At 40.9% G+C, this 27371-nt stretch overlaps 2 protein-coding genes across 3 annotated transcripts in view; both read left to right on the top strand.

Moving 5' to 3' along the window:
* Positions 1–6833, top strand: part of LOC308292115 (oxysterol-binding protein-related protein 3-like) — a 32279-nt gene extending 25446 nt beyond the window's left edge. For both annotated transcript variants that reach the window (XM_080734370.1, XM_080734371.1), the window contains exons 17-22: positions 2345–2423; positions 2860–3004; positions 3769–3913; positions 4114–4240; positions 5014–5136; positions 5684–6833. In XM_080734370.1, coding sequence (XP_080590496.1) covers positions 2345–2423; positions 2860–3004; positions 3769–3913; positions 4114–4240; positions 5014–5136; positions 5684–5780 — 716 coding nt within the window. In that variant the 3' untranslated portion in view covers positions 5781–6833. The remainder of the gene's footprint in view (positions 1–2344; positions 2424–2859; positions 3005–3768; positions 3914–4113; positions 4241–5013; positions 5137–5683) is intronic.
* Positions 6834–16500: 9667 nt separating this feature from the next.
* On the top strand, positions 16501–24071 carry LOC308293095 (gasdermin-E-like; the record flags this gene model as incomplete). The annotated part of the gene is made up of 7 exons (XM_080735525.1): positions 16501–16506; positions 16596–16737; positions 17333–17395; positions 19574–19710; positions 22769–22967; positions 23613–23683; positions 23772–24071. The coding sequence occupies 7 exons, from the start codon at positions 16501–16503 to the stop codon at positions 24003–24005; spliced, it is 852 nt and encodes a 283-aa protein (XP_080591651.1). The 3' UTR covers positions 24006–24071.
* Between the last annotated feature and the right edge of the window lie 3300 nt (positions 24072–27371).

Here is a 27371-nt window from a genome sequence, read left to right as displayed (position 1 = left end):
AAAACAATATGTTTAAAGATAATGATCAGGAAAGGGGTATCCCAGACACTTTTAAAATTTTCTGTTTACTAAAGAGCAGTGTGTGTTCACAATACTGTATATAAGTACCTCTAATTGAACTGTGCATACTGTAAGTAAGCAGTCTGTCAAACATTATGCACCATAAGAACAATGAGCCCATCAAATGAACAGTAAGTCATAACCACAAAATACATTAAAGAAGACAGTCAGAGGCCATTTGGCACGAAAGAAAATCACAACTTGGAATATGAAATAATAAATAAGCATTTACAGTAGCTCAACATTTAAACATATTGACTATGCACACGTGTAATGTCTCTATGCTAAACTGACCTGTTTGCATTATGACTCGAATGCACCAGAAACAAACACTTTACATTAACTAATTACTATCAGCAACAAATACCATTGCAAAAATGCTGTTTTGACAATAAATCCACTTTCAGTACCCACTTTCTGAGAGCATCTTGCTGAACAGTAGTCGGCAAGCAGACATTTTTTCAGTCTCTGAACTTTGGCTGAAAGGTGTCCAGGATCCAACTCAACTAGTACTTTTTGGAACATCTCAAGACCATATCTGAGGTTCTTGGGGTATCTCAGATTAAAGGCATAGAACAGTCCCAACAGATAGCAGCAGACCCCCAAGATTGTTGAGGGCAGTGATGCCCTTAATCACAATACCTACATCAGTAGGTTCATTCATTGAGTCCTCTTGGTTCTGCAGCAGGTAGATCTTCATCTTCATCATCACCTCCTCTGTCAACTTCTCTTCTACTCTGACAGGTGCACCAGCAGCTTCCTTCCTGCACACATTGTGAAGATAATTGTTTGTCTCCACATGCAGCCCTGGGCATAATCTTGAATCAGTTGGACCAGACATGCAACGGATGCAACAGCCATTCAGCCAATGTCACAACCTCATTCTCTGGACATCACTATGCTGTTCCTTTGCATGTGATGGTCTCATCCACGATGACATTAAAACGTCAAAACATTTATTTTACTAACTTGAAAGTCCTTGATCTTGACACTATCTTCTTCCAGATGGTCGATGAGACATCGGATGATGACCTCTCGTGTTCGTTGATTGGGGATTCCTCTCTGCAGAATAGAAAAATAATTATTTGAACAATAAAGAAAAAGTATGACTGCACTTTCATAACTAACATAAACTTTGGCAATACAATTGTTTCCACAACCCAGTTTTAGCAACGGAAGCTGGGAGACTGTCCTTAGTAGCTATTAAGACATACATTTAGAAATGAATAATCAGGAGAGAGAGTTGCAGGGGATAAAGATGAGTTTAGCATAAATTAATATAGTAATTATTGTCATTAGCCAGGTGAAATATAATTAAAGCGGTTAGAGTAAATGAAAGTTTCATACCTGAAGTATACTCATTTGTGCCCAAACTGCCCTTCTTGGACTGGAACATGGACAGTAGTTTGGGGGTATAGAAGTCCAACATTGCCATACATTTTGGCTCAAGATTCAGTGTGGTGATCATCCTGAACTTTGCACTAACCTGGAAGACAGAGATGAGGGGAAGAGAGTAAAAAAGAAGACATGTAGATAATAATGTAGGCCTATACCTGTGCATTTTATCTTCATTGTACACACCATTGTATGCAGCTGTGCATAGCTTGTAATAAATGCAAAAAGTCACAATGACTATAGGGCTTGCACATTCCCCTCACTGTAACCTTATAGCTGCAAACCTTTGTAAAGAACATAAGTTATACCCAATACATTTGTGTAGCCTATATGCACAAAGATACAGTAAATCTACTTACCAATATTTGCAAACACTCTCCAGGTTTCTTGTTGAAGAAGATGTGTGCTGCTGCTGTTTGTTGACAGAATGTTCCAGTAGAACTTTCCCATGAACCCTTGTGTACAATTTTGAATCTTAGTAATATCTACTCAATTGTTTAAGTTGTTGTGAGAGATGAAAGATTATTAAGTTGGAATGAATAATAATTAAGGGTCTTTTTAAATTGATCCATATAAGTACTCCATACTCAAATATTATGAAGGAAAATTACCAAAACAAATTGAGTATAATTCATGAATAAAATCAGTTGGTCAAATACTAATTTATTCTCATGAAATTAACTCAAATAATATATGTACATCTAACTCAAAAAGAACAGTTGGATTTTTACTCATTTTGTTTGGTGTGACCTACTCAAACAATCACATACATGATATTCAGTGATTTTATTGAGTAAATATAACCTTTTCTAATAGTGCTATTTACTCGGTCACAGAATTCTTTCTTAGAGTGTACCCTCTCTGCTCCTTTGTCTTCCGTCTCTCTCAGATGTCCGGTGGAAGAATAAATTCTGGGGGAAATCCATGGAGATTGTTCCCATGGGAACCACCCATGTCACACTACCTACGTAGGTCCTTCATAACTCCAAATTCTGTGTTATTGTGTCTGTAAGCATTTGTGCAAGTGTTGCCTGTATATGTGCTGCCTGTCTTTTAGTCGGGGTGTGTGTGTGTGTGTGTGTGTGTGTGTGTGTGTGTGTGTGTGTGTGTGTGTGTGTGTGTGTGTGTGTGTGTGTGTGTGTGTGTGTGTGTGTGTGTGTGTGTGTGTGTGTGTGTGTGTGTGTGTGTGTGTGTGTGTGTGTGTGTGTGTGTGTGTGTGTACGTACGTACGTACGTACGTACGTACGTACAATTGTGCCTATGCACTTGCATGCAAAAACATACACATTTTTGCACGCACCTGCACAGTGTTATGATATTTAATTGTGTGTGTGTGTGTGTGTGTGTTTTTGTTTTTGTTTTTGTGCGTGCACGTGCGTTTGTGTGCGTGCGTGTGGGCTGCAGGTTCGGGGACCACTATGAATGGAACAAAGTCACGTCATGTATTCACAACATCCTGAGTGGCCAGCGATGGATAGAACACTATGGAGAAATGTCCATCAAGAACATCAACGATGATAGCTGCCAGTGTAAAGTCACTTTCGTCAAGGTCAGGAATCTCTTCGTTCATCATAAAGTTTCCCCATATTTTTGTTATAAGAACAAAACAAAATATGATTATTTTTTTCCCTCCAATTGATTATTTGATGGACTTTTATTTATTTATAATTGATTAAATATATTAGTTTGATTAACTGTTGTTATCCCTATTTGTATTGTTTCTTTCTTACTTCTCAAGATGAGACAAAGTGTGTGTGCATGGGTGGTTCTTTAGTCAAACAGCACCATCTTCTGGTCAACAACCCAGATTTCAAAAGCTGGAATCTGGGTTCTTAGTGAATGTTCAGTTCATACTATCTGTATCTATTGTTCAGTGTACTGAAAGAAACGTACTTGACTAGAAATGTGAATACAAAATATGTACAAGTATTGAGTTACCTTTACTCAAAGGTAAATATGTAATTATGCCTGTACACTTGCCCTTCCAAAAACATGGGAACTGTAACTGTCTTTCCCTGTTTCCTTCATGATTTCTTTTTACACATTCCCTTGACCTCATGATGTTTTCTATTAAGTTCATGAGAAAGCGGTTATGTAAGGAAATAGGATGTAGCGTATTATTCTTTCTTTTCTTTAATTTTTACTATTTGAATCCATCCTCCGTTTTAATCAGCCACTAAAAGGTAGATAGCATTCATGTTTAGTCATTCAGTAATAAGATTTTAAGATTTAGGATCTGAATATCGACTCTTGTTTCACTTTTTATGGGCAGGGTGTTGTGTGAGGATTTAATAGAAATATTGATGTTTTCAGGCCAGATCGTGGAGCTCTACGGTGAACGAGATCGAGGGTGTGATCACAGACAGACAGGGGAAGGTGCTACACTCAATATTTGGGAAGTGGCATGAGGGCGTGTACCATGGGGACCCACCCTCTGCCACCTGCATCTGGAGACCAAGTAAGTATAAGACCCTAGAAGAGTGGGTCTGTGTCTGTCTGTCTGATTGTGTGTGTGCGTGTGACTTGTTCACATGCTGAGTGGTTATGTCTGCATGTGTATAAATTGCAATACAAACTCCAACTCTTGTAAATCACTCTTGTGTGAAAGCATCCACTAAATTCATAAAGTGTAATTGTAAAATGTGTGTGTTTGTGTAGACTCCATGCCAGAGGACCAACTGACGTATTACGGTTTCACTCAGTTTGCGGTGGAGCTGAATGAGTTGGATGCTGCAGAGAGAGCTCTTCTGCCTCCTACAGACACACGCTACAGACTGGACCAGAGGTCAGTGTTCTGCTTCTCTATCTCCATATTGTCCATTGCTCTACTACAGAATTACAGGTTTCCATCTCCATTCAGTGTTATTCTGTCAGAGGTGTCAAAGAAAAGGAGACCTATAGAACTAACATTAAGTCAGCAGTGCAGGATACAGGGTAAGGTTGTTAGTGGAGAGAGTAGGACCGAAATGCAGACAGGCAGGCACTCGGGTGGCGTAGTGGTAAAGTCCCTGCCCACCACTACGGAGGTTGTGGGTTCGAATCCACTGTGGTGCTGAGAATACAATACATAAGTAACCAGGGAAACATGACTTAACAACTCAACCAGAGAGGGAGAGAGAGAGAGGCAGAGGGAGAGAGATGGAAAAGGCAGGAACATGGCCAGAGTGGCCAGGGGACACAGAACAACACAAACTGGTGATTCACCGGCTTAGGTCAGTTGTTGTACTCTATGTATACCGACAAAATGTACCAAAGTTGAATCAAATAGCAGAAGGAAACAGGAGAAGGAGACATCCAGAGGACAGACCCATTGATGGCCCATTGATGACGTTGCAAATTGCACCATAATTCAGATATTGAGTTTGAGATCTAATGATCATTATGCCTTGTGATTTGATGATGATGCAGTGGATGGAATCATTGTGGACAGAGTGTCATGCATGTACTGTACACATACTGTACATATACAGACATCCTCATTACAAAGGTTTCTCAGTTGCTTTGTGGTTTAGCTGATAACTAATAACTCTGTTTTTTCTCTCTCCATTTGTTGTGCAGATTGTTGGAGGAGGGCAACGTGGAGGGGGCTGAGGAACAGAAACAGAGAATAGAGCAGCTCCAGAGAGAGAGGAGGAAAGTTCTACAGGACAACAACTTGACGCACCAGCCACGCTTCTTCAAGTATGCAACTATTTGTATTTTGTGTGTGTATAAGAGCAGGTATCTGTCGTTGAGTGAGAGATGATCATGTCGAGTCCAGGAGCGCTCGTTTAGGTTCATGTGATAACCTATTCCGTCCTCCATGACATGCCAACTCGGACGGCGTGCTTATCGATGCACAAGCCCATCACCTGTCTTGTTTTTAAGTGGTTTAAAAGGTCATGCATTTGTTTGTTTGACTCAGCCAGTCACAGGGCATCATAGCTGAATGCAGTTGGGAATCACTAGAATGCGTTTAGTTTCTGGATAGTCTCATTTTGTGTTATCCTATCCTTTTAGCTTTAATGTCTTAGTGTACCACATGCTGTTTACATTTCTGACTAATAAAGTATTCAATCAATCAATCAATGAGTCAAAAGAAGAAAAGAAATATCGGTCAATACAGTATAATGAGATAAGACCATAATAATAGACACAGGGGCATATCGTTAATACAGATAATGACAAGAATAACAACAGTGAACTGTCAACTAGTAATGTGTAACTGTACTGTTCTTTCTGTTCACAGGAAGGGCAAAGATGATACGTGGATCAGTTCTAATACATACTGGGAACAGCGAAGGGACCCTGGGTTCAGCCAAACAGATTTCCCTGTGCTGTGGTGACCTTTTCTTTGGCTTCAAACCAAAGTGGTTTAAGGTCATCTTAAACCGACCTCCCTCTACTACAAATCATATGCAGTAGAAGGGTGTGTAAAACTGACCTGAGACCATCTTCTGATGGTACTGACATGCTTCTACGCTTCGCCCTGTGTCAGGGTGCCCCGGACCAAAAATATTGACTTCCCACTCCCTCTTTCTAGTGCTGGAGGGTGGAGGGGTACGATGAGCTGAAGAAGGTGGTGGGCTTTTACTTGATTTGCTGTTTAAAGACAATCTTGTACCTAGAGCTTCCAAACAGCAGGGCGGGAAGGCTCTTTGCGCTTCGAGGGGTGACTAAGACGGCCTAAACACATACAGTATGGCGCTACAAGCTCTTCAGATTTTGTTTTGACAAAAGTAAGTGTGACATTGTATACGGTCTGGGAGGTATTTTCTTTTTTCAAGGTTCAGTATGATTTGAAGAAGCAACGTTTCACAATGAAGAAATAACTTTCCTTCAAGAGCTCCGTTACTCTCAATGACTGTATTATGCTGACTCTGGAAGAAGGAAGTGGGCCCCACTGTGTTCTGCTTCCTTCGGTTTCTACTTAGTCACCCCTCAGAATTCGTCGACAGGGTGGTATATGTTCCTTTTATGTTGTCATGTCTTATATTTTAGGGTACACTACCGTCTCCATGCACATACACACAGACTACTAATTCCACAACCTTATATTTATATAATTACGTTTTGCTGCATTCCAGCATTGACCAAAGTGCCTTGTAACAGAGCACTGTGCTCAAAGAACTGCAGTAGCAGTTATGCAAAGTATATCAGCGAGCCTACATGTGGATGCATTTCCACAATATCACGACAATGTCTGACTTCAGTGTAATTTTTGGGGGATGGAAAGACAATATCAAAGTGATAATTTAAGAGGGAACTTTTCTAAGGGTCAAACTAACTTGTGTATTCGTCGATTGACCTCAGATTGAACCAGCTAATTTACATCTGATCATTGTTAAGAGACACTGATTAAAAGCCTGAATTATGCCTTCTCTTTCTCATTCATAATACTGTCATAGTAGATATAATAACTGAAGAATAGAGCAATAAGTATGTCATATAAATCTGTCCTGTCTAAAGATAGACAATAAAGTACGATGGATGAAAGTTGTGTGTCCATTTGTATTTTTGCATGCGTATGTGTACATGCACACATATGTGTATGTTCTATATGTTACTTTTTCCCTCTGAAGTGCAATGCAACCAAGTCCTGTGTACTATGTGTGAACATAGTACACAGGACTTCAATTCAAACCACTACATAGTTTAAACCTCTCCATCCCCAAATAAGGGGCAGACAGAAGAGTGAAGAGACTTCCCTTCTAGCAGCCCTAGCTCTTGATTTGCAGGTGTCAGCCCCTATCAGACACTATTAAAGTTGGACTACGTAAGTGATATTTGTTTTTGTTAAAATACGTGTTAAAGTTCTATAATGTGGTAGTAATCATTTCTATAGAGTATTTGTTCTCTAGCAGGCGTCTCCTTGTCTCTCCAGCCCTTTAGTAAACAGGAAAAGCGTCCTGCAGGGGTCAGGAAAGCTTTATACACATGCCAGGCTTGCCAGCATTGTCTCACTGGTGAGACAGCTACACTAAAATGCTGTAGCCTAAGTGACACAAAAGAAGTTTGAAATAAGGGAGATAAAACAACAGATAAAATATTAGAAGCTGGGATATCTGTTGCAGAAGTCAAATCTCACTGCAGACTGCACTAGTGACTCCTACATGTTCAGCGGGATGCGAAACCAACATGTATGGCGCATTCCTCTGACCAGATCCTAGCAATCTAAATGTGGGACAAAGAAGAGGGCCAGTTCACCAACTAGCACTCCCTTCCCCTCCTATAACACAAAAATGTAAGTGAGCCAGAACCATGCAGCCTACTCGCATTGAATGTATGCCTCACATTCTTAGGAAACTCTAAACACGTGCATTCTTGGTGACGACCTGATGTAAATAACACTGTGCAAACAGACAGATACACAAGTAGGCCATAAATGGACACGAGTGCACATACGTTTAGGGTGTGGCATAGTTTACTGATGTAAGTTTAGGGCCTGACTCACACATAGATAGGCACATATAGACTCAACATATACAAGCGATTGTGGTCACAATTCATGTGACCACTATGCCACGGAGGAGGAGGGGAGCTACGGGACACAACACGACACAACAGATGCTTTAACCATGTGACTTCCACAGGAAATTAATTGAAACAGTTGCATCCCCCCACCCCACGTATCCAGCACATTGTCGCTCATCTGTGTGAGCGCCTAGGAATACCAGGTAGGGGTGACCGCCGCTCTGATGTCGCCAGATTGGGCCTGGGGCGACTGTGTTTGGGGGCAAGCGCGTGTACATGCACAAATATGTGTATGTTATGTTACTTTTGTTCCTTCTGAAGTGCAATGCAACCAAGACATTAAAAAACTCAGTCCTGTGTCCTGTGTAGGCTACAGACACAGGCCTATTCCTCAGACCATGTGGCATACCTCCCTCATAGGAAGAATACATTCCTTTGACACAGGCCTATTCCTCACACCATGTGGCATACCCCCCGCCCTCATAGGAAGAATATATTCCTGTGATGACACAAGTTAGATATTATTTTCTTTTCCCTACACCTTTTACAATTTTACGATTTCACCTTCATTACGAAGATATAACAATACATTTACTATTAAACTGCTGGGTCATTATGACCAAGTTAGTCCAGAGCAATGATTCGCAATGTTTACAACTTGCAACCCATCATACTTTCATTCATTATGGGACACTTGAACAAGGACTAGTCCTCACAACAATAGCGAACTTAACCAAAAGTATAGGCCTGCCTATATCAGATAGGTCTACCACATAGGCTGCAGTTCCACCTCTGCTCTATGCACACATAATGGCTGAGAGCTCATATAGGCGGGCCGGGTGGGACTAGGACTCAGAGTAGTGAGGACTGAGGAGGCATAATAAGGGTCCGTCGCTGGTGGTTGTTCAGAGACCAACCTACCCACTGCCCAAAGTAGACCCCAGACAGGTCTTTTATGGTGCAGCGGCCGCTCCCATTATGGAAGGCGTCTTATCTATTCTAATCTGCATCTAGATTAAAGGGATATTTCACTTTCAAAAAAACGTTTGGACATTTTATCATCTAATCAGGCTTTTATGAACACCATGGACAGATTTTAATTTGCTTGATTCAATATAATGTAGCCTAAATGTTATCAGGCCTCCTCCTCCAGGACGCCTCATACACACACATTGTAACTTTAAACTCCATTTTATTCACGATCGATTCATTAAAAACACCCATTATTTTGTTGTGGTGACTCATAATACCCCCTAATACGTGAGCAGGCAGTGTTTTTTCAATACTCTTTTTCCATTTATTTTTTAATAATTATTTATTGTATTTAATTTTTCCAGAACACGGCCTGCTCACGTATTAGGAGGGTATTATGAGTCACCGTAAAAAATGATGGGTGTTTTTAATGAATCTATCATGATTAAAATGGATTTTGAAGTTACAATGGGCGTGTATGGGGAGAGGCCCTGGGCCTGATAACATTTAGGCCTACATCAAATATCTAAATATTGAATGAAGCAAATTAAAAACTGTTCAGTCCCTGAGGGTGTTCAGAAAAGCCTGATTAGACGATAAAATTACAAAAATACTTTTTTGAAAGTGAAATATTCCTTTGAGGCAAGAAAGACCCAAGTGATCATTTTTAATTCAAATCTTTGCTTCTGGGGGTCCCTGAAACAAAATAGTTTTGAGATGGGGGTCCGCGGCGAAATACATATCATTTTGGGGGTCCTTGACTTGACACGAGTCACATTACAAAGTTTGAGAACCTCCCCCAACTTGGGGATGGGTGTTGGTTTGAGAACCTCCCCCAAACTTGGGGATGGGTGTTGTGTTAACGGTTAAACAACCCCCATCCCATTCTGAAAGTGAAACCTCATGTACAGTGCCCACGACTCCACCAGCGCGTCTTCCGTCTTGAACCCATGGACTGCGCCTAAGCTCTCAGACTTTCTAGATTCTTGGCTCCGGCGTTTTGGACATCAATAACGCTCGACGACCCTCAGTTGCTGACTGGCTAAATATTAGTGGTAAGTTTATTCTTGGGTTGAGCCTTCTATTTTCGTGTAGGCCTATTGATAATTTATATCGGAAAATCCCCGACGTCATATCTGCCAACTCGCACGACTCCTGCGCCAGCAATTATCCTAGCTTTTCTCCTGCGTTTGGGGTAGGCCTAGCGTATTTCACCCTTTTTGCGTGTAGGCTACACTCCATGCACAGTATGATGTAGGCCTACGTTGTAAATGAATGCAATTATAAAGAGATAGTCACTTTAAGTAATTGGTGGTTATTATTAAATGAATATTTTATTTTCAGTCATCAAAGCTTTTTAATGGATCCTATTATATTCCTATAGTAAAAACAAACCCTCAAAATCCAATCCACCAGAATACTGGAAATGACATAGGTCTACATCTTCATGTTGATGAAAAACATTAAACTTTTTGTTATTAATCATCGTAAGATGACATCTGAATGGATTTGTGTTGTATTGAATTAAGTAAATCACATTACTTGGCAAAAGTGCTGCATTTGATCACTGGTTCGGGGCTTTTTGATTGATTGATTGAAGACTTTATTAGAAGTTTGCATAGGAAAAGGTACAGTTTCATGACGGTACAGTTCACTGGTACAACAAGGTCTACTAAAAGGCGACCCTAGAAAAGACTAAAGGGGTATTTCACTTTCAAAAAAACTTTTGGTAATTTTATCATCTAATCAGGCTTTTACGAACACCCTGAACAGTTTTTAATTAGCTTGATTGAATATTTAGATATTTGATGTAAATGTTACCAGGCCCTCCAGGCCCAGGGCCTCTCCCCACACACAGCACACACCCATTGTAACTTCAAACTTCATTTTAACCATGATAGATTCATTAAAACACACATTATTTTCTGGTGACTCATATTACCCTCCTAATATGTGAGCAGGCCGTGTTTTTTCGATAACATTTTTAATTTATTTTTAATAATTATTTATTTGTATTTAATTTTTTCAATTTTTCCAAATAATCTTTAAAAATAAATGAAAAAAGTTATCGAAAAAACACGGCCTGCTCACGTATTAGGAAGGTAAAATGAGTCTCCAGAAAAAATAACGTGTGTTTTTAATGAATCTATCATGGTTAAAATGAAGTTTGAAGTTACAATGGGTTTGTATGTGGAGAGAAGCCCTACCACTGCTCCCTGTTGAAAGTGGAATATCCCTTTAAGCTTATTTCCACAGGAAACCATTAAAGTATCTCATATAACATTGAATGACAGACAGAGGAATATAACACAGTACTATGCAGTAGTAGATATAGTCAGAAAAAAAAAGAGAACAAGGAACAGTATAAGGCAAACAGAAAGTATATACAAAGAAGGGGCAGGGGAGGGGAGGGCTGGGCAGGGGAGGGGAGGGCTGGGCTGGGCTAGGTTTGTATTTATTCCCAGTTGCGGACGGCTGCTGCCTGTAAGTGGTTTACAGATGAGATGTAACCGTTTAAATGACGTTGATACAATGTCTAGTCTATGTATAGATGTTGAAAAAAATTGCCAATTTAAAATCTTGATAAACTAGTTTTAGCTAGACATCTAGTTGACGTTTAAACGTTCAAATTACGTCATTTAGCCCTCAAATTGCTCGTTGGGCTACTTTGAGGTGCAGTATAGGGCTAGACTATTTATTAGTAGTAGCCTAATAGTGATTTTCTTTGGTTAAAGTAGGCCAAAGTGTTACCTCTAAATATTCTAATTGGTCGCATATGGGTATGAAATCCAATTCATGGATTCAAGTTCTCAGACAGTTTCCATGACTTGATTTCTGATTGGTATCCATAGATGCCAACCAGTGCGTGCGCGTACACACACACACGCACGCACGCACGCACGCACACACACACACACACACACACACACACACAGACACTGAAAATACATGGCAATTGTAAATTACCTTTCCCTCTACACCTGTTTCTATCTGGCAAGGTAAAGATAAAATTGAATTTTCAAAGCTAACTTATTAGCTCATTCTCTTCCATCCATCTACAGCTCTGCCGTACGTGACTGCAACAATGATGAGTAAAGATGCATTGTTTCCCAAGGCAACTGCCATAGTTGTCAACCAGATAAGCCCTCTATCTGGTGATCGATTTGGCGATCTCATGCCCAACCGCAGTCTAAGTGATTCAGACAATCTGGATCTCATGAGGCTGGTCATCAAGACAAACCACAAAGGGTGGTTCAAGAATAGGACTGAGTATCGTCCGTCTGACTTCGACCTCAATGACATATTGCATTCACCACTAAATCCAGGTATGTTCTATATGGAGGTGTTATATGTACATTTGAAGGCATTCCCAAATTGCTACTGTATACAGCTTTGTAAAAATGGAAAATATATTAAAAAACGTTCATTGTTTTCTGTATCATATATTCTAGATACATTGCGCATGCAGTGAAATATTCAAAATCCTTTTTGTTTTAATTTTATGGCATACAGCTCATGAAAATCAAAAATCCATATCTCAAAATATTACAAGACTACAGATTTTGTTAAAGGAGTCATTCAGACCAAAACACATATAGGGTTAAATCTGCCCTTTATCATACCCCTTCATACCTGCTTTAGTCGATTTTGTGTTGCTTTAAACCACGTCAACATAATACAACTAGAAAAACTGTTCCTTCGAAACAGTGTGGGCTCGCTTCCAACCCAACAAATAGGATACTTTAAGGTACTGTAAGGTACAGTACCTTACAGTATTGTACTGTACCTTACTATACTGTACTGCACCTTACTGTACTGTACTGTACTGTACTGTACTGTACTGTACTGTACTGTAACTTACTGTACTTTACTGTACTCTACTGTACTCTACTGTACCTTACTGTACTGTACCTTACTGTACTGTACCATACTGTACTATACTATACTGTACTCTACTGTACCGTACTGCACCTTACTGTACTGTACTCTACTGTACCTTACTATACTGTACTTTACTGTACTCTACTGTACTTTACTGTACTCTACTGTACCTTACTGTACTTTACTGTACTCTACTGAACCTTACTGTACTTTTTACTGTACTGTACTGAACCTTACTGTACATATTCTGTGTTATTTATGTGTTCTAGGGGTGTATATTGAGTGCATATACTGTAGGTTAACAATCCCAGATCACATCTGTCCTCCACTATGTCTATAACCAAGGCGTTCTTCTATGTGGCCACTCCAGACTGAGGAGTGGAGCATGACTTTTATTGTGTTTGTGGATCTGATTTGAAAATGCATTGGTTGTGATATCTCCCTGACAAACCAACAACAACCACTAATACGGCTGAGTGTCCCTGCGGGTTCTAGGATATATACTGTAAATCCCATTGCCCGGGATCCTAAAACCTTATTCTTTTTAAGTAAAATTTCTAAAACACTACAAAACATGTCTCAAAGACAAATACAAGCAAACGTCTCCACAGTAACAGTTGTGTGTGTGTGTGTGTGTGTGTGTGTGTGTGTGTGTGTGTGTGTGTGTGTGTGTGCGTGCACGCGCGCGTGCGTGCGTGCGTGTGCGTGCACATTGTAGATCAACTTCATAGCAGTATTAAGTGGTCCATCTATGTTTTTTTATTAATAATAAAATCTGCAAAATAACAAGTAACTGAAGCTGTCAAATGCTGTATTTATAGTAGAGTATAATAACAAAAATGGAAAGTAGAGTAAAAGTACCTCAAAATTGTACTGTAGGTACAAGTACTTGTATATACTTGAGTAAATGTACTTGGTTACTTGCAGCACCACTAGCCTTACATTAAGACGTCTCTGCCGAGACTTTCGCATTGTCACTGCAGGGCCGACTTATGTAAGGCTACATCACCACAGAACAGCCAATGACAGCCAAGCCTTTAATCACAGCTGTGTCAATCAGTAGAGTGTAGAGGGACATTTATTTATAGTTTTAACTATAACTATAGTTTTATACATCACACAGCTTAGACATTTGGATCAAATCAGACAGCAGACCTGTGTGAACGCATTGATATAAATAGCATATCTGAAGTGTGAATATTGCAGCCACAGCGACTTAATATAAACATGGGTCCCTTTCCCCTGTCTCACTCTGTCTCCACTCACTAAACCCATTGAAAATGCATTGGGTGCTTAAAGTTAAACATTTTTATTTTTTTATAATTAAACTACAAAACATTTCAAAACCAAAAGTACAAGCACACGTGTCCTCAGTAAGCTGAACACATACAAATTTGAATGGTGTTTAAAGGTGTAAGCGTTTAGGAGATGAATCGCGCCAAAGTTTTGAGGAGATACACATATATAAATAAACAAATAAATAATGAAGATAACATACGTGTGCTCGCCTTCCAGGCGAGCCCACAATAATACATTAAGATGAATTGAATACACAGTGTTTTCGGTGTTATCGGTGCGCGAGCACAACTCCAAGTACATTATTTGCACAGCAGTGTACACCGATAACACTGTTAAAAAAAAAAAAAACTTCTCCGCTGTTCAGCTCTGCCCCGTCGGCAAGCAGTGCAGTAGAGATGAGACATTCGCAAACGATTCGGCTCTCTTGAACGGCTCTTTTAATTGAACGATGGGATCCAGTCCGCCGTCGTTCCGGCTCACTTTCACCCCTGCGCTGGTGCGAGACAATAAATAACTGTTCGCCAATTGCTACTTCTCTCAATTGGAAGTGCATGACACGAGTAACTGGTGATATAATAATAATATATTTTCGACTTTGGCGTCGATTCCCGGGGCTTAAAACAACTCGTCGATTCGTCGATTTTTAGAAGACAGCCCTAATAAATACACAGCAACCTGCCCAGGAATAGACAGATTTCCTGAGCAACACCTTGCAGAGGTTGCCGCCCGCCATTGCCACGGTGCAAACAGTTGTGTAAACTAACTATTACTATTAGCCTACATTTACTTAAGTACTGTACTCAAGTACAATTTTGAGTATTTCTACTTTACTTGAGTATTTTCCATTCTCAATCATTTTACTCCTACTCCACCACTGGCTGCGGCACTCTTCACAGGGAAGCGCTCAGGAAAACGGTCTATATTCGCAGTCACAGTCTCAAACACACACACACACACACACACACACACACACACACACACACACACACACACACACACACACACACACACACACACACACAAACTTTCTAATATCTTGTTTCAGATGTTTCTCAGGAAGCCTTGGGTTCTTACGAGGGGAAGTTTGAATCCGATCACAGCGGGAGGCTGGTTGCCAAGTTTGGGACGCTGGTTGCCAAAATGTTAAATTTGAAGGTGGAGGCCCATCATTCTGCTGCCACTGGACTGACACTATCTACCGTCAAGGTCATGAAAGAGACGGTGAATGTAAAGGATGTAAAGAAGCAGCTTGAGCCCAAAAACAGGTTGGAGTCATTCTATTTAAATCATTTAAATCGATTTATATACACACCAGAGGTTGCATTAGTCTGGTAATTGTGGTTATTTTCTCCAAAATGATTAAAAAAAAACACATGATAATTAATTATTATCATTGTAAATCACATTTCAAATGTGCCTCTGTAGACTGTAGCTGCAGCTCTCTCTCTCTCGCTCTCTCTCTCTCTCTCAGTCTCTCTCTTGCGCGCACGCGCAGTTCATTGACGTCGTAGAACTTTAGCAGCCATGGACACAACCTGCGCATTAAATAATTAATCATCGATGTCTCATAAATTGTAATCATTCCAGACATGGTGACCATCAGTTTCAAATCCTAGAGCGACCTCTGATACACACACACGCAAGCACGCTTGTACACACACTCATTACACCTGCTCTGTGTCAGGTGCAAGTGCAAAAAGCAGAACGAGCTTGTGCGGTGGATGCTGGAGGCGAAGAAGGCCCCAAAGTGTCCGCATGTTCTGGCCTTGCTGACGGAGAGAGTCGTCAATACTGACCCCTGGGAAATCTGTAAGACCGGGAAGCGCACCGGTGGAGCTCAGGTGAGTGTGTGAATGGAGTGGACTCCACACATCAGTGTCCTTAATCAGATCCGTAGACAGACTGTCCTTTGAATAATAACGGAGCCGTTGTCTGCTCGTTATCCATGATTACATGTAAATAGCCTAAAGTGCTTTACGTTACTTTGTTTTTTAAATACAAGATAGTAGACTTCAACAATAGTGGTACATTCAGTGCACAGGTTCACTCACAATTACAGTACAAATCTGCACGTCAAGTGAAGAACATGTAGAATAGTTGACTTAACTCACAAAAACACATCCTGAACATCCTGTTAAACCTTCAAATTAAAATCATCTGACAATGTAAACAACTACACGTGTGTGTACTGCGTCGTGTGTAAACATAGAAACATCAAATATCATCGTCAATTTGGAAACCACAAATAGCTTACATTTTGACTGTAGCAGGAAACGTATTGGCCAAACAAAATATTTGATGCGCAGCCAAAATGACATTTATTCCTTGATCCTGAGGTTGCTATCAGTCTCTGGGTTAAGCTATTTCGTTGACGGGTGGCCATCAGATATCCATGGGTACCTGGCCCGTTGCAGGACTCTAGTCTAGTGGCCACTGGATATGCCGGTGGGTATGTTAATTTAAGTTCATGATGGCACTTGTTTTGATTGTGCTCAAATGTTTAGTGTGTGTGCGTATGCCCGTTTGTGTCTCAGGTGGCTGTTGGTATCGGGCAGGACGAATTGGATGCCAGTGGAGAAATTGTGAAGGCCAAAGACCATTCATTGACACTTGATGCTGGAAAAGTACTCGCCTATGCACTTCGGAAACTAGACATTGACAAGCATGGTTACCTTGGTTAGTGTGTGTGTGTGTGTGTTTGTGTGTGTGTTTGTGTGTGTGTGTGTGTGTGTGTGTGTGTGTGTGTGTGTGTGTGTGTGTGTGTGTATGTGTGTGTGTGTGTGTGTGTGTGTGTGTGTGTGTGTGTGTGTGTGTGTGCGTGCGTGGGTGGGTGGGTGTTTGCGTGTGTGTGTCACTTCTATCCTAGCTTATCTATTTGATGGGTTTCTGTAGATACGTATATTTAACCTTTCAATTGGTAACCAAGGAATATTTAGTGAAATATTCCTTTGTTAATTTGATTTGAGGGACTTGTTTAAGGTGTTTTTATGTTCTCTGTCTTGAGCTGTCTGTGTTGCTGAAGGTGCCTTAGTACATTTTAGTTAAATCAGAAAATACGTATTTTATATGTATGCATAATTTGAATCCTCAATATTCTTTTCTGTCTGTCTGTCTGTTTGTATGTATGTGTGTGTGCATGTGTGCGCGCGTGTGTGTGTGTGTGTGTAAAATATGTGCTTATCTGTGTGGATGGATGTCTGTGTTTTTGTGGGTCTGTTGTGCTTTTTATGTTGCTGTGCGCATGTGTTTATGTGTGTGTTTTTGAGTGTAGAGTTTCCAGATAAAGCTTTGCAGATGGATGGTGCTGACACAGAGCCAGACTCCCAGGATCATGGTACGTGTCACGCACGCATGCACGCACGCACACATGCACACACTCACTCACTCACTCACTCACTCACTCACTCACTCACTCACACTGACCATGGAGGTGATTTTGTGGGAATGATAATTCAAATTAATCCTGACCATCAGTTCACTAATAGAGACATTGGGCCCGATTCATCAAGCACTTTACGGCCATATTACGCCCATATTTTGATTGTAAGCATTTCCGACAACGTTAGGTGTCAAATTCATCAATGCGTCAATGTTATTTTGCCGACCCCATAGTGTCAAACAATGACATATTCAGTGTGGTTAAGCTGTCACTGAGTTGGTAACCAAATGGACCCTTATAGATCTGCTTGCGCAGCCTCTGCATAATATAGACATGCAATTCCACCGATTTGTATTTATTGATAGTTTCTATCAGTGCTGTATGTTTCACGTAATGATGAAAATAGCCGATCATGTACTGTAGTCGTACTTGCAGAAGATCGCACAGTTGCCACCAGGCCGCGGTGTCTCTGACCCCCTCCTCGGACGCGGACCCCCCACACCCGATCGCGGACCTGCCGATGAGGGACCACTCACGCACCGCATGAAAACGACCGCCCAAGATCAGGAGGCGCAGGACGAAACCAAATGGACGCGCACTCGCGCAGGGTCCATTTGGTTTCATTTTACGCTCTCAAGAGTTAAGGATCTATAATAAGGGTCTGTTTGGTTACCAAATCTCCATCATTTAACAGGAGACCACCTGTAAACCCCAGCATAGCACTGGTGGTCCCCCGACCACTGGTTGAGTCCCACTGCTGTAGACTACTCACTAATGTATTTGATCACATAGCCTACAGTATAATTCTTACCCCTGATGAGGAATAGCAGTGTTTCACTTTGTGGATATTCCACATCCTTTTTTAGCTTATCATTTTGTGGTGGATTGAACCTTGTAAACTTCTTTATTCTCATTATACATGGGAGCATTATGTTCAGCATCCATTTTGCAATCACATGAACGCTACACACTAGCAAATTAAGTCTTAATTTCGGTCTGATAAGGAATGAAATGTGGCTGTTCCGATGTAGAACAGTGATGAAATATTAACCCCAAAAAATTATTTCCCCTCAGTAGGATGATCAATAAAGCTCTGGTCTGGTTCATATATGCCTTCAACATCATCTTTTTGCCATTTCTTTTAAACAACATGTTTATTTTTGTTTTTCATTTTTTAAAGAGATATACAAAACAACATATACAGGACAATACTATGCTACATACAGATGTGACAAGCCAATTTCTTTTAATATCCATTCCATGTTTATTATTTTGTGGTGGGTTAAAACTTATTTATGGAAGCAATGCAGATGATGATCCATTGTAGCCTACAATCGGCAGGACAGATTTAATTGTAGCCCGGCCTACACGTTGTCAAGGCCATGCAACGCAGATCTGATTTTTTGTATCTTCTTTGTATTTTCTTTTGGGACAAGAGCCAAGTTCAACAGTAAAGCCATGGTAGAGTTTAAGTTTCATTTTGGGCGTTCCCAGAGCAGACTACAGTGCTGAGTCATGTTTTCTACCATATATAGTCCCACCATAAGTAGTATAGAAGCAGCAATTGTGATTTTACGCTCAACTGGCAGCCTCCAAAATTCATTGTGACATACACCTGTGCCTCAGCACAAAATGAAGAAACGTTTGGGTAGTGATGTGGGGGTGAATATGGAAGGATGACACAAATGGGGAGGAAGGGAGGAGAGGCATGGAATGAGTGAGGGAGTTTAAGTGAAGGGGGTTAGGGGAGAGGGAGAATTAAGGGGGATGAGGAGTGGACGAGGCAACTGTGATTCAGCCGTAGATGGTTTCAGCAATAACCAGGCCCCCAACACCTCCCAGGTGATGGGAGGTCATTTTGATTGGATAGCAGTTAAGGTGTACTTACTTTTCAATTATTATCTAAAAGTATGTATGGTGCAAGCATGTGTGGTCAAAATAAATTATATTTCTGACAATATAACTCCAGGGTCCAAAATAAAGCATATCTTTGAGAATCTGATTTGGCAAATCTTTTTTCTTTTTGAAAATAACCGTAGACCTTGTATTTTCTTAATTGACAAGGATATCAGTTTATATCAAATTCAACTGTATTAATGAATATGCCATCTTTTAATGTCACTCTGTCTGTAGATTCTACAAAGTTACAAAACCTGGAAGAATATCTGTCTCAGCTGGAAAAGCTTCCCCAGGAGACTCGTTCTGCTCTGTTCCAGATGTTCTGTGAAGTGATGAAGGACGGAGATGCTCTCTCAGATGTACAGGACACTGTGAGTAGAGCCCGGATCATAGTCGGGTCCAGGCTATCCACCGCGGTGTAGTCTTTTCGAGTCTTTTTGAGTCATGAAACTACAACGTTACATCATTCCTTGCGGTGGAGAGCTTTCCACCGCGAGTCCCAACACACCTCTCTGTTTTTGAGCGGTGGTTACACCGTCTCCTATACGTGGCCGTGTGTGTATGCGTGTGTGTGTGTCTCCGTGTCTCCGTGTCTCCGTGTAGCCTGCAGAGCCTGCAGTACCTTTTCTGACCACACATGTTAAGGGAGGGGCGCTGTTGTTCATCAGGCCAGTCAGAGACACACACACACACACACACACACACACACCGACCACCGCTCAGTTCACACGGGTGTGATTTTTACTATCAGACAGACAGGCTCTACACCCCGTTCACTGATTGGTCGACCTGAACCGGTCTAGACGGGGTAAAGGACTTCACCGTGGGCCGTGACTATGATGGCCTGCACTTATTTTCTGACTAGGTGGAAAGCTTTCCACCTCAAATTTGCGGTGGATAGCTCTCCACCGTAGACTCTGATCCGGGCTTAGCACAACGACCTGACACTTACTGTAATTCTGATTCAGAACTAGGTGCGACTATTTATGACCAAATGTTTCCTCTTCAATATGCAATTTTATTTTATGCATTACTGTACATCTCATATACTGACCCACAAGAGTACAATGAGCTACTTAACATTTTAGCAACACCCTTTTTTTTTAAAGAATAACAAGTGGAGATGCAGTCAGATAAAACAAAGCTTATTATATACAACCAGTAAGATGCCTAAGGGCGACAAGAACCTCGCCCTAAAGGGCAAGGTTGCACCATCTGTCTTGGCCATCTGGCCACAGTGGCCAGTGTGTATATCGGACCAGTTACCCATATACTGTATGGAGACCCCTGGCACCCATATATGGAGATCCATGTACTGTATGGAGATATGCTATGAGACCCCAAACAACTCAGTTATTTGTTATGTGAAAAAGTCCTATGACGTCTATGACATTGGACATCATGCATACAATCCCTTTTATGCCCATATATGGAGATATCTGTCTTTAGAACAAAGCCACACGGATATAGGTTGTCTTTGCCATCTGCCTTGGCCATATATGGATTTTGTTAGTGTGTTATGTGGCCCATGTGGCCTCCATATATGGGCATTCCCATATGAAGTCCTTATATGTGGGCTTAATATTGATGACATCAGGGATCTCCATATATGGGCATAAAAGAGATAGTGTGGTTCCCCTGGCATCACAGAGTGTGATGTCAGATCGGCAAACCCATAGACCGTAAAAAAGAGTACTCGGACACGGACATGATGTGCCGTTTATCATACTAAACTGCGACCTTCGTCACAATAGTAGCTGCAATGAGTGCAATGAGACACACACACACACACACACACACCGATTAATTGATTAATCGTAATTGAATCGATTATTAAATTAGTTGCTATTAGTAACTTTTTAGTAATCATAAACGAACCGGCAACTAATCGCAGGAATTTGTATTAATACCGTGCAGGAATATAAGGTCAGGAACAAAGAAATTACCTATTTGAGAAGAAAGACGAAAGAATGTACCAATAAAAGTTATTGTAAAAAAAAGAAAAAAAAAAAGAAAAGAAAGCCGTATAATTTATACCCATAGAATCCACGGGTGTATAGTAAAATATATCAACTTGATAGTGAGCGATAAGTTAACAGTGTCTGTCTTGTTCATGATTGGGAAACAGCCCGATATGATGGATTTCTAACAGGGTTTACCCTTTTGCCTGACAAATGTGTAGCTATTCTGTAATAAAATGTATGCAGTCAGAAAAAGGGATTTATTTGGTTCATTTGTCTTTTATTAGCAACCTATTTGGCAGCTGAGAAAAAATGTAATACATTATGTATTATGTATTTTTGAAATAATTATTCATCTTAAATGTTTTTTTTGTTAGTTAGCACACATGTCAAGAACCTCAAATCGTATTTAGCTATTTTTAAGGTAATAGCTAAATAAGTGCCATAATCCAATTAATTGTTTAAATAATCGTCTGATTAATCGATTATGAAAATATCATTAGTTGCAGCCCTACTTATATTATTATATATTCATGATCATTAGTTGCAGCCCTACTTATATTATTATATATTCATGATGATCAACACCGAAAGACACAAGACTATAAGCCCATAAACTTGGATGGACACAGACATGGTTCCCCACTCTAAATGTTGCATAATTTCACTGAATGAATTACACCTGGCAAAAACACAAAGACCACAACGGCACGCTGACCTTTGTCTTTGCATCGCATGGCGTTAAAACACCGCCTTTCACTGTTGGAACTGCCTGTCGTTCTCCCAGGGTACTTTTCCACCCCAACTTTACACACACGCACACGCACACGCACACGCACACACACACACACACACACACACACACACACACACACACACACACACACACACACACACACAAGAAAAGTGTGTAAAAGTACCCTGGGAGAGAGAACGACTGCTGGTGTGTAAAACCCTGTGTGAAGATGGTGGAATACTGTAGTCTGTTCACACTGCACAGCTACCTCTATAGGTGGGCAGGCAACAGGACAGGCAATTTATCTTCCCATAGTCTTCTGTCTCTCTTTCTAAATCATTAGAGTGGTTGCCCGACAGTGCAACACACTGTAGTCCTGGGGAAACTGTATTTTCACCACTAGATAAACTTTTTTTGTGAATCAGATGCAATTGGAAATTGAAGCAAAAAAACATTTAAGGGGTGGTGCTAACTCGAGTATTGGTTGAGCTTCACAAGACAGTTAATTTCTGTAGAATATAGTCACCTTATTCTAGATAAACTTTATTTGTGAATGATAAATCCATTTAGTTCAAAGGGGGAGTGGTGCTAGCTCAAGAATTGGTTGAGCTTCACAAGACAATTTGGCTATCTGGTTTTATAGTAGGCAACCACACTTTCTAGTTCTCTTTCTCTCTCCCTCTCTCTCAATATCATTGACCTAATTTGACCTCTTCTTTGTCTTTCTTTCAGTTGGAGGAATGGTGCACAGGATTTGCACCAGTGGTTACTAAACAAAACGTGTCAGTCAGTCACAGCAACTCCGCAAGTGCCATATTGGGCCTGCTCAGACCTTACCAAGAGAGTCACGTTAAGAGTGATAGGCTGGGGTGCACTGGAACCCCAGTGGGACCCCTGACCGCTGCTCATCTATTGGTCAGCGCAATGGAAGGTTAGTGTACAAAAACAACATACACATAAACAGGAGTTACGGTTGATATCATTGACTCCTAATTCCTATCAAAGTATGACTTAAAGGTGATACACCATGCATTTAAAATTATGTCATATTGTATATGTCCCAAAAACGTTTTTCAAAAGGCACTCCTGAATAGAGAGCCTCTCATTTTTGAATGGCTCTCAGAGCATTTTCAGCTGCAGTACCACCTTTGGCCTGAACTGCGCCCCCCCCCCCCCCCCCCTCCCCCCAAAATCCTTTAGATTTTTTTTTTTTTTTAAATAAAATCTTTTTGGCAGCAAATCTGGACAGCCTGTTTTGAGAACCCGTGGGATGCTTTTAACCTCCACCTTCCCAAAACCAGAGAAAGACACAAACGGTCTGAAATGGGACTTTGTGAGGATAGAAGGTGCTAGTGGGACCCCAAAAAAAGGTTTTAAAATAGGAAAAGTGAAATTTCATGGTGTATCACCTTTAAGGTGATTGCTTGACAACTCACACAAGTTATTACTCTTTGAGTTCGTAAAGTTCTGCTGAACGCTCTGCTTTGATGTACATAATTCAGTGTCTATGTATTAAATGTTAAACTTCCAACTTCAGCATAATGTAATCTAAGTTCTGTATTGTGCATTTTTGTAGAGTTACCTGATGAAGCGCTGACCCTCCTGAGTGAGAGCAGTCCTGATGTTCTAGAGGCCTTCAATGACTTGGTCAGTCTAACATTGTCTGTCTGTCCTTTTAAATTGTCTATCTTATTCTGTGGAAGTTACTGATTGGTCTGTCATATCCTTCCCACAGTTGAACATATTAGATCTAAAGGATCAGAAGAACAGCTTCTCTCCTCTTCTCCTGGAGTCCGTGCCCCTTTTACAGGATGACAAGGCTTTCCATTGTGTGCAACAGCTGCTCATCACATCCAATGTGACCCTCAAGAGAGAGGATGGACGGCTGTTGGCAGAGAGAGAAAGCAATGCAGGAGTGCTGCCACTGGTCCTGTGTGTCACAGTACAAGGCCTGTCCTATCTGTTGTGATGGGAACTATCGTTCATTGCAGTGACTGGAGTCATTTCGTTCCAGGGACGTGCTGGCCATTGGGAAAAGCGGGACAACTCCCGAACGGCCGGTTCATTCCTGGCCGGTCCAGGCCGGCCATTAGGAGAAAATTAAACTGTTTGCACAAAAGTAAAAATTAAACTGTTTGCACAAAAGTAGTGAAAACAACAGCCGCGAGGCGTTGTGTGTTTGTAGATCGGCTGTTTTCACTAGTTTAAATCATTTTTAAAATGATAAATACAAAACGGTTTTGGACATAAAAGGTTAACACCCGACAACGACGAAATATAACTCATGTACAGTAATTGGCCCACTGGCTTGTCACTTGTCATGATCTGAAATGGCAAATCTTTGAGTAGCAGCAGCGCTATAGAGCGAGATCTCTCCCTATAGCGCGCAATGAGGGCCTCTCCAACTCTTTTTCCCGGGCTGAATCAAGGGCCCAGCACGTCCCTGTTTCGTTCCCATTCACCTCACTAAATAGATTAGTTCCAATGAATCGTTCACCGTCCAGTGCTTCCGGTTCCGCCCTCCTCACGTAGTTCCGGCTAATAACGAAAGAGAAGCGTCTCTCTTCAGCCAGTCAAAATGTTGTCTGTATTTTCTATATTGATTGATGATGAGAATTATTTGAATTAAAAATTGAATCTTTGTATGTTAATGGTTTTATAAAAAAAGAAAAGAAAAAAGATTAGAAGAACAAAACTTCAGCTATAACAATAAGAACCACAATGTCATGTTTGCCTGTCCAAATGAAGGAAACCTAAGTTGTGTTTTATAGTTTTGTTTGTTTCATTTAACCAATTTGAAATACAAGAATGTGTTGTTGGGGATGAATTTTTTGTCTCCCTAATATTTTGATAAATGTGAAATATTATAATTGAAATATATGGTTTTAGTGTTTTATACAATGATTGTATTGTTTAGGGATCATAATAGAAATAGTTGTTTAGTGAAGTGTTTCTTTTTTGGTTGTCAAGAACTATTGATTCATTTAGCCTGCGATAACATAATGTAAAAGTTCAGATATGGCATCAGAGTGGAAGAATGTATAATAAATAGTAAGATATTTTAACTGGTACAAAACAGGGAAAGGGGACAAAAACTATTCATTCATTTACGTACCACTGTTGCGAGAGGTAGTTTGGAGCCTTTACCAATTTTGCATTGAGTTGAACTTAGTCATTTTATCCCTACTCAACTTCGTTGGCAACGGGATCTTGTGAGCTCCTAGAACTACAAAGTTAACTTTTAGTTACTATCACATTTTTGCTATTTCTCCTTTATTACTATTATTTACCTTTTATTTAGCTTTTTATTTCTGGTATCACTGTTAGTATCATTGTATCCCTTTTTGATTTTTTATCATTTTTGTGACTTTTAAATATTGGATATTAAGAACTTGTCTTGTGTCAACTGTGTAATTAATTACCCTGGCTATTGATAATGTATGTGTTTCAAACCAAGCAAAGAGGGTTAACTTGTTTAAAGTAGCAGTGGTCCAACAATTCACCCTTTGTCAAGTCCCGCCCATGTTTATGCCCCTCTTCACACCCATTGGTTGCTGTTTCTTGGTTGGACAAAAATCCTTTCTCTCCATCCACTACCATTGAAATAAAAAACTTCAGTTCGTATTGATGTTCTCTTTATTAAATTCTCATTTTAAACTTGGTGTCTGTAAAAAGGAGCATCTCAGGTGTATAGTAACAGCATTTTTTTCTCCAGAAATGACGTTTTAGCAAATTTAACATAAACAACCATATAAGGCGCAACCAGGGCGGAACCAGGGCAGAACAAGGCTGAAAGAGCCTACTGGTTAGACAGTCAGGGACTAGCCTCGGAAAACCAGGCTTTTATTTTAGTCAGGGACTAACCAGAAGACTGACAAAGGGTCAATTACAAGCAAGTAACAAGGGAAAGGAAAAAGGAGATAGGTCGGGCCAATTGAGTTGGCGTGCCTCCATCCTCTCCACCGAAAACAAGCTTCCGAAGGCTTGTCTTGCCTTAACTGAGGTGCTTTTTTGATTCACACGAAAACAACGGAGAAGGAAACATATAGTCCTCCTTTACGATGGATAGGGGAACCCCTGCCACTAACACTTGACACGTTCAGGCAGAAAGGCTCAGCATGAGGGTAACCGGTAAACTCACCATTAAACCATGCCCGGCCTGTGCCTTCCGTGAGGAAGAAACCTAACAAACCCACGGTGAGGCCTTAGGAGGGCCCGTCAGGAACCCAATGCTCCTGAATTACATGTTTGGTACTGGGAGTCTGGTGCAACGCACAGGTCCTGGACCTGGTGAGAGCAGGAGTGGACCTGGTGAGACATAGGAGGAGCCCGGCCAGGGGTCAACCCACAGAGCCTTGTCCTTCCATGCACCAGATTACCTCTCCCAGTCTCAGTAGAGTAGTTCCGGAGCAGTGGAGTGTGCCCTGTCTTTCCCTATGGGACTGATCGTGGGTAGCTACTGGGACGTAAGGTCGGGACTTGATCATCCCGGCTGGGTCACCTGAGCGAGGGGTATGATGTTGCGAGACCCGAAAACCCCTATGACCTTGGGCTACATCACTGAGGATACGTCCCAGGTGCATCCATGCAATGTTTTTTTGTTATAGTACTGTAGCCCTGAAACATACTTCCATTATGTTTCAGGGGTAAAATCTCGCTCTTTCGAACGACCATCATTTCGACCGGAGGGTTAGCGACTCACCCCGCGGAGGTTAGGGTTAGGGTAAGGGTTGGAGTTGGGTGTCGAAAAGATGACCTGTAGAAACAGCGAAGCACTCCCGTTTCAGGGATAGTGGTAGTGCTGCCAGTTTGCTGTGTGCTACTTGTGAGTGTGCGTGTGCACAAAGTTCCTGAGTGTGTGCATACAGTATGTGAGGCACCTCTGTGACAACCAGATCTTATTTTATTTTATTTTTTCAGCATGCTACAAAGCATCATATGATGCATTTTGCATCATATGATGCTTTGTAGCATGCTGAAATACTAAAATATCTAAAAACACAGATTGAACACAAAAGATAACTCAGGATTGTGTTGATAGTGTACCAAACAACAATAAAATAAGATCTGGTTGTCCCAGAGGTGAAATGGTCCTTTAATTTAGGAGAGAATATCTCAACTGTCTAATATGACCCCAAGGAAAGACTTAAGAGGGACTTCCTCTATTCTGGTGGCAGCATTTGCCAAAAAAGTAGCAGATCCGCAAGCTTACAACTACGCTTGTAGATTTTGACAAAGAGGTTTAGAGGGGGAAGAAGAGCAGAACAAGTGCAGAGCAAAAAGTCAAGTTTGTGTGTTGACAGTGTAAATATCAGACAAACAAGAATATGCAGTG

This window comes from Nannobrachium achirus, assembly GCF_963921795.1.
Source record: "Nannobrachium achirus genome assembly, chromosome: 10".
NCBI classification, from domain to species: Eukaryota; Metazoa; Chordata; class Actinopteri; order Myctophiformes; family Myctophidae; genus Nannobrachium; species Nannobrachium achirus.
This window is presented reverse-complemented; position numbering and strand designations above follow the sequence as displayed.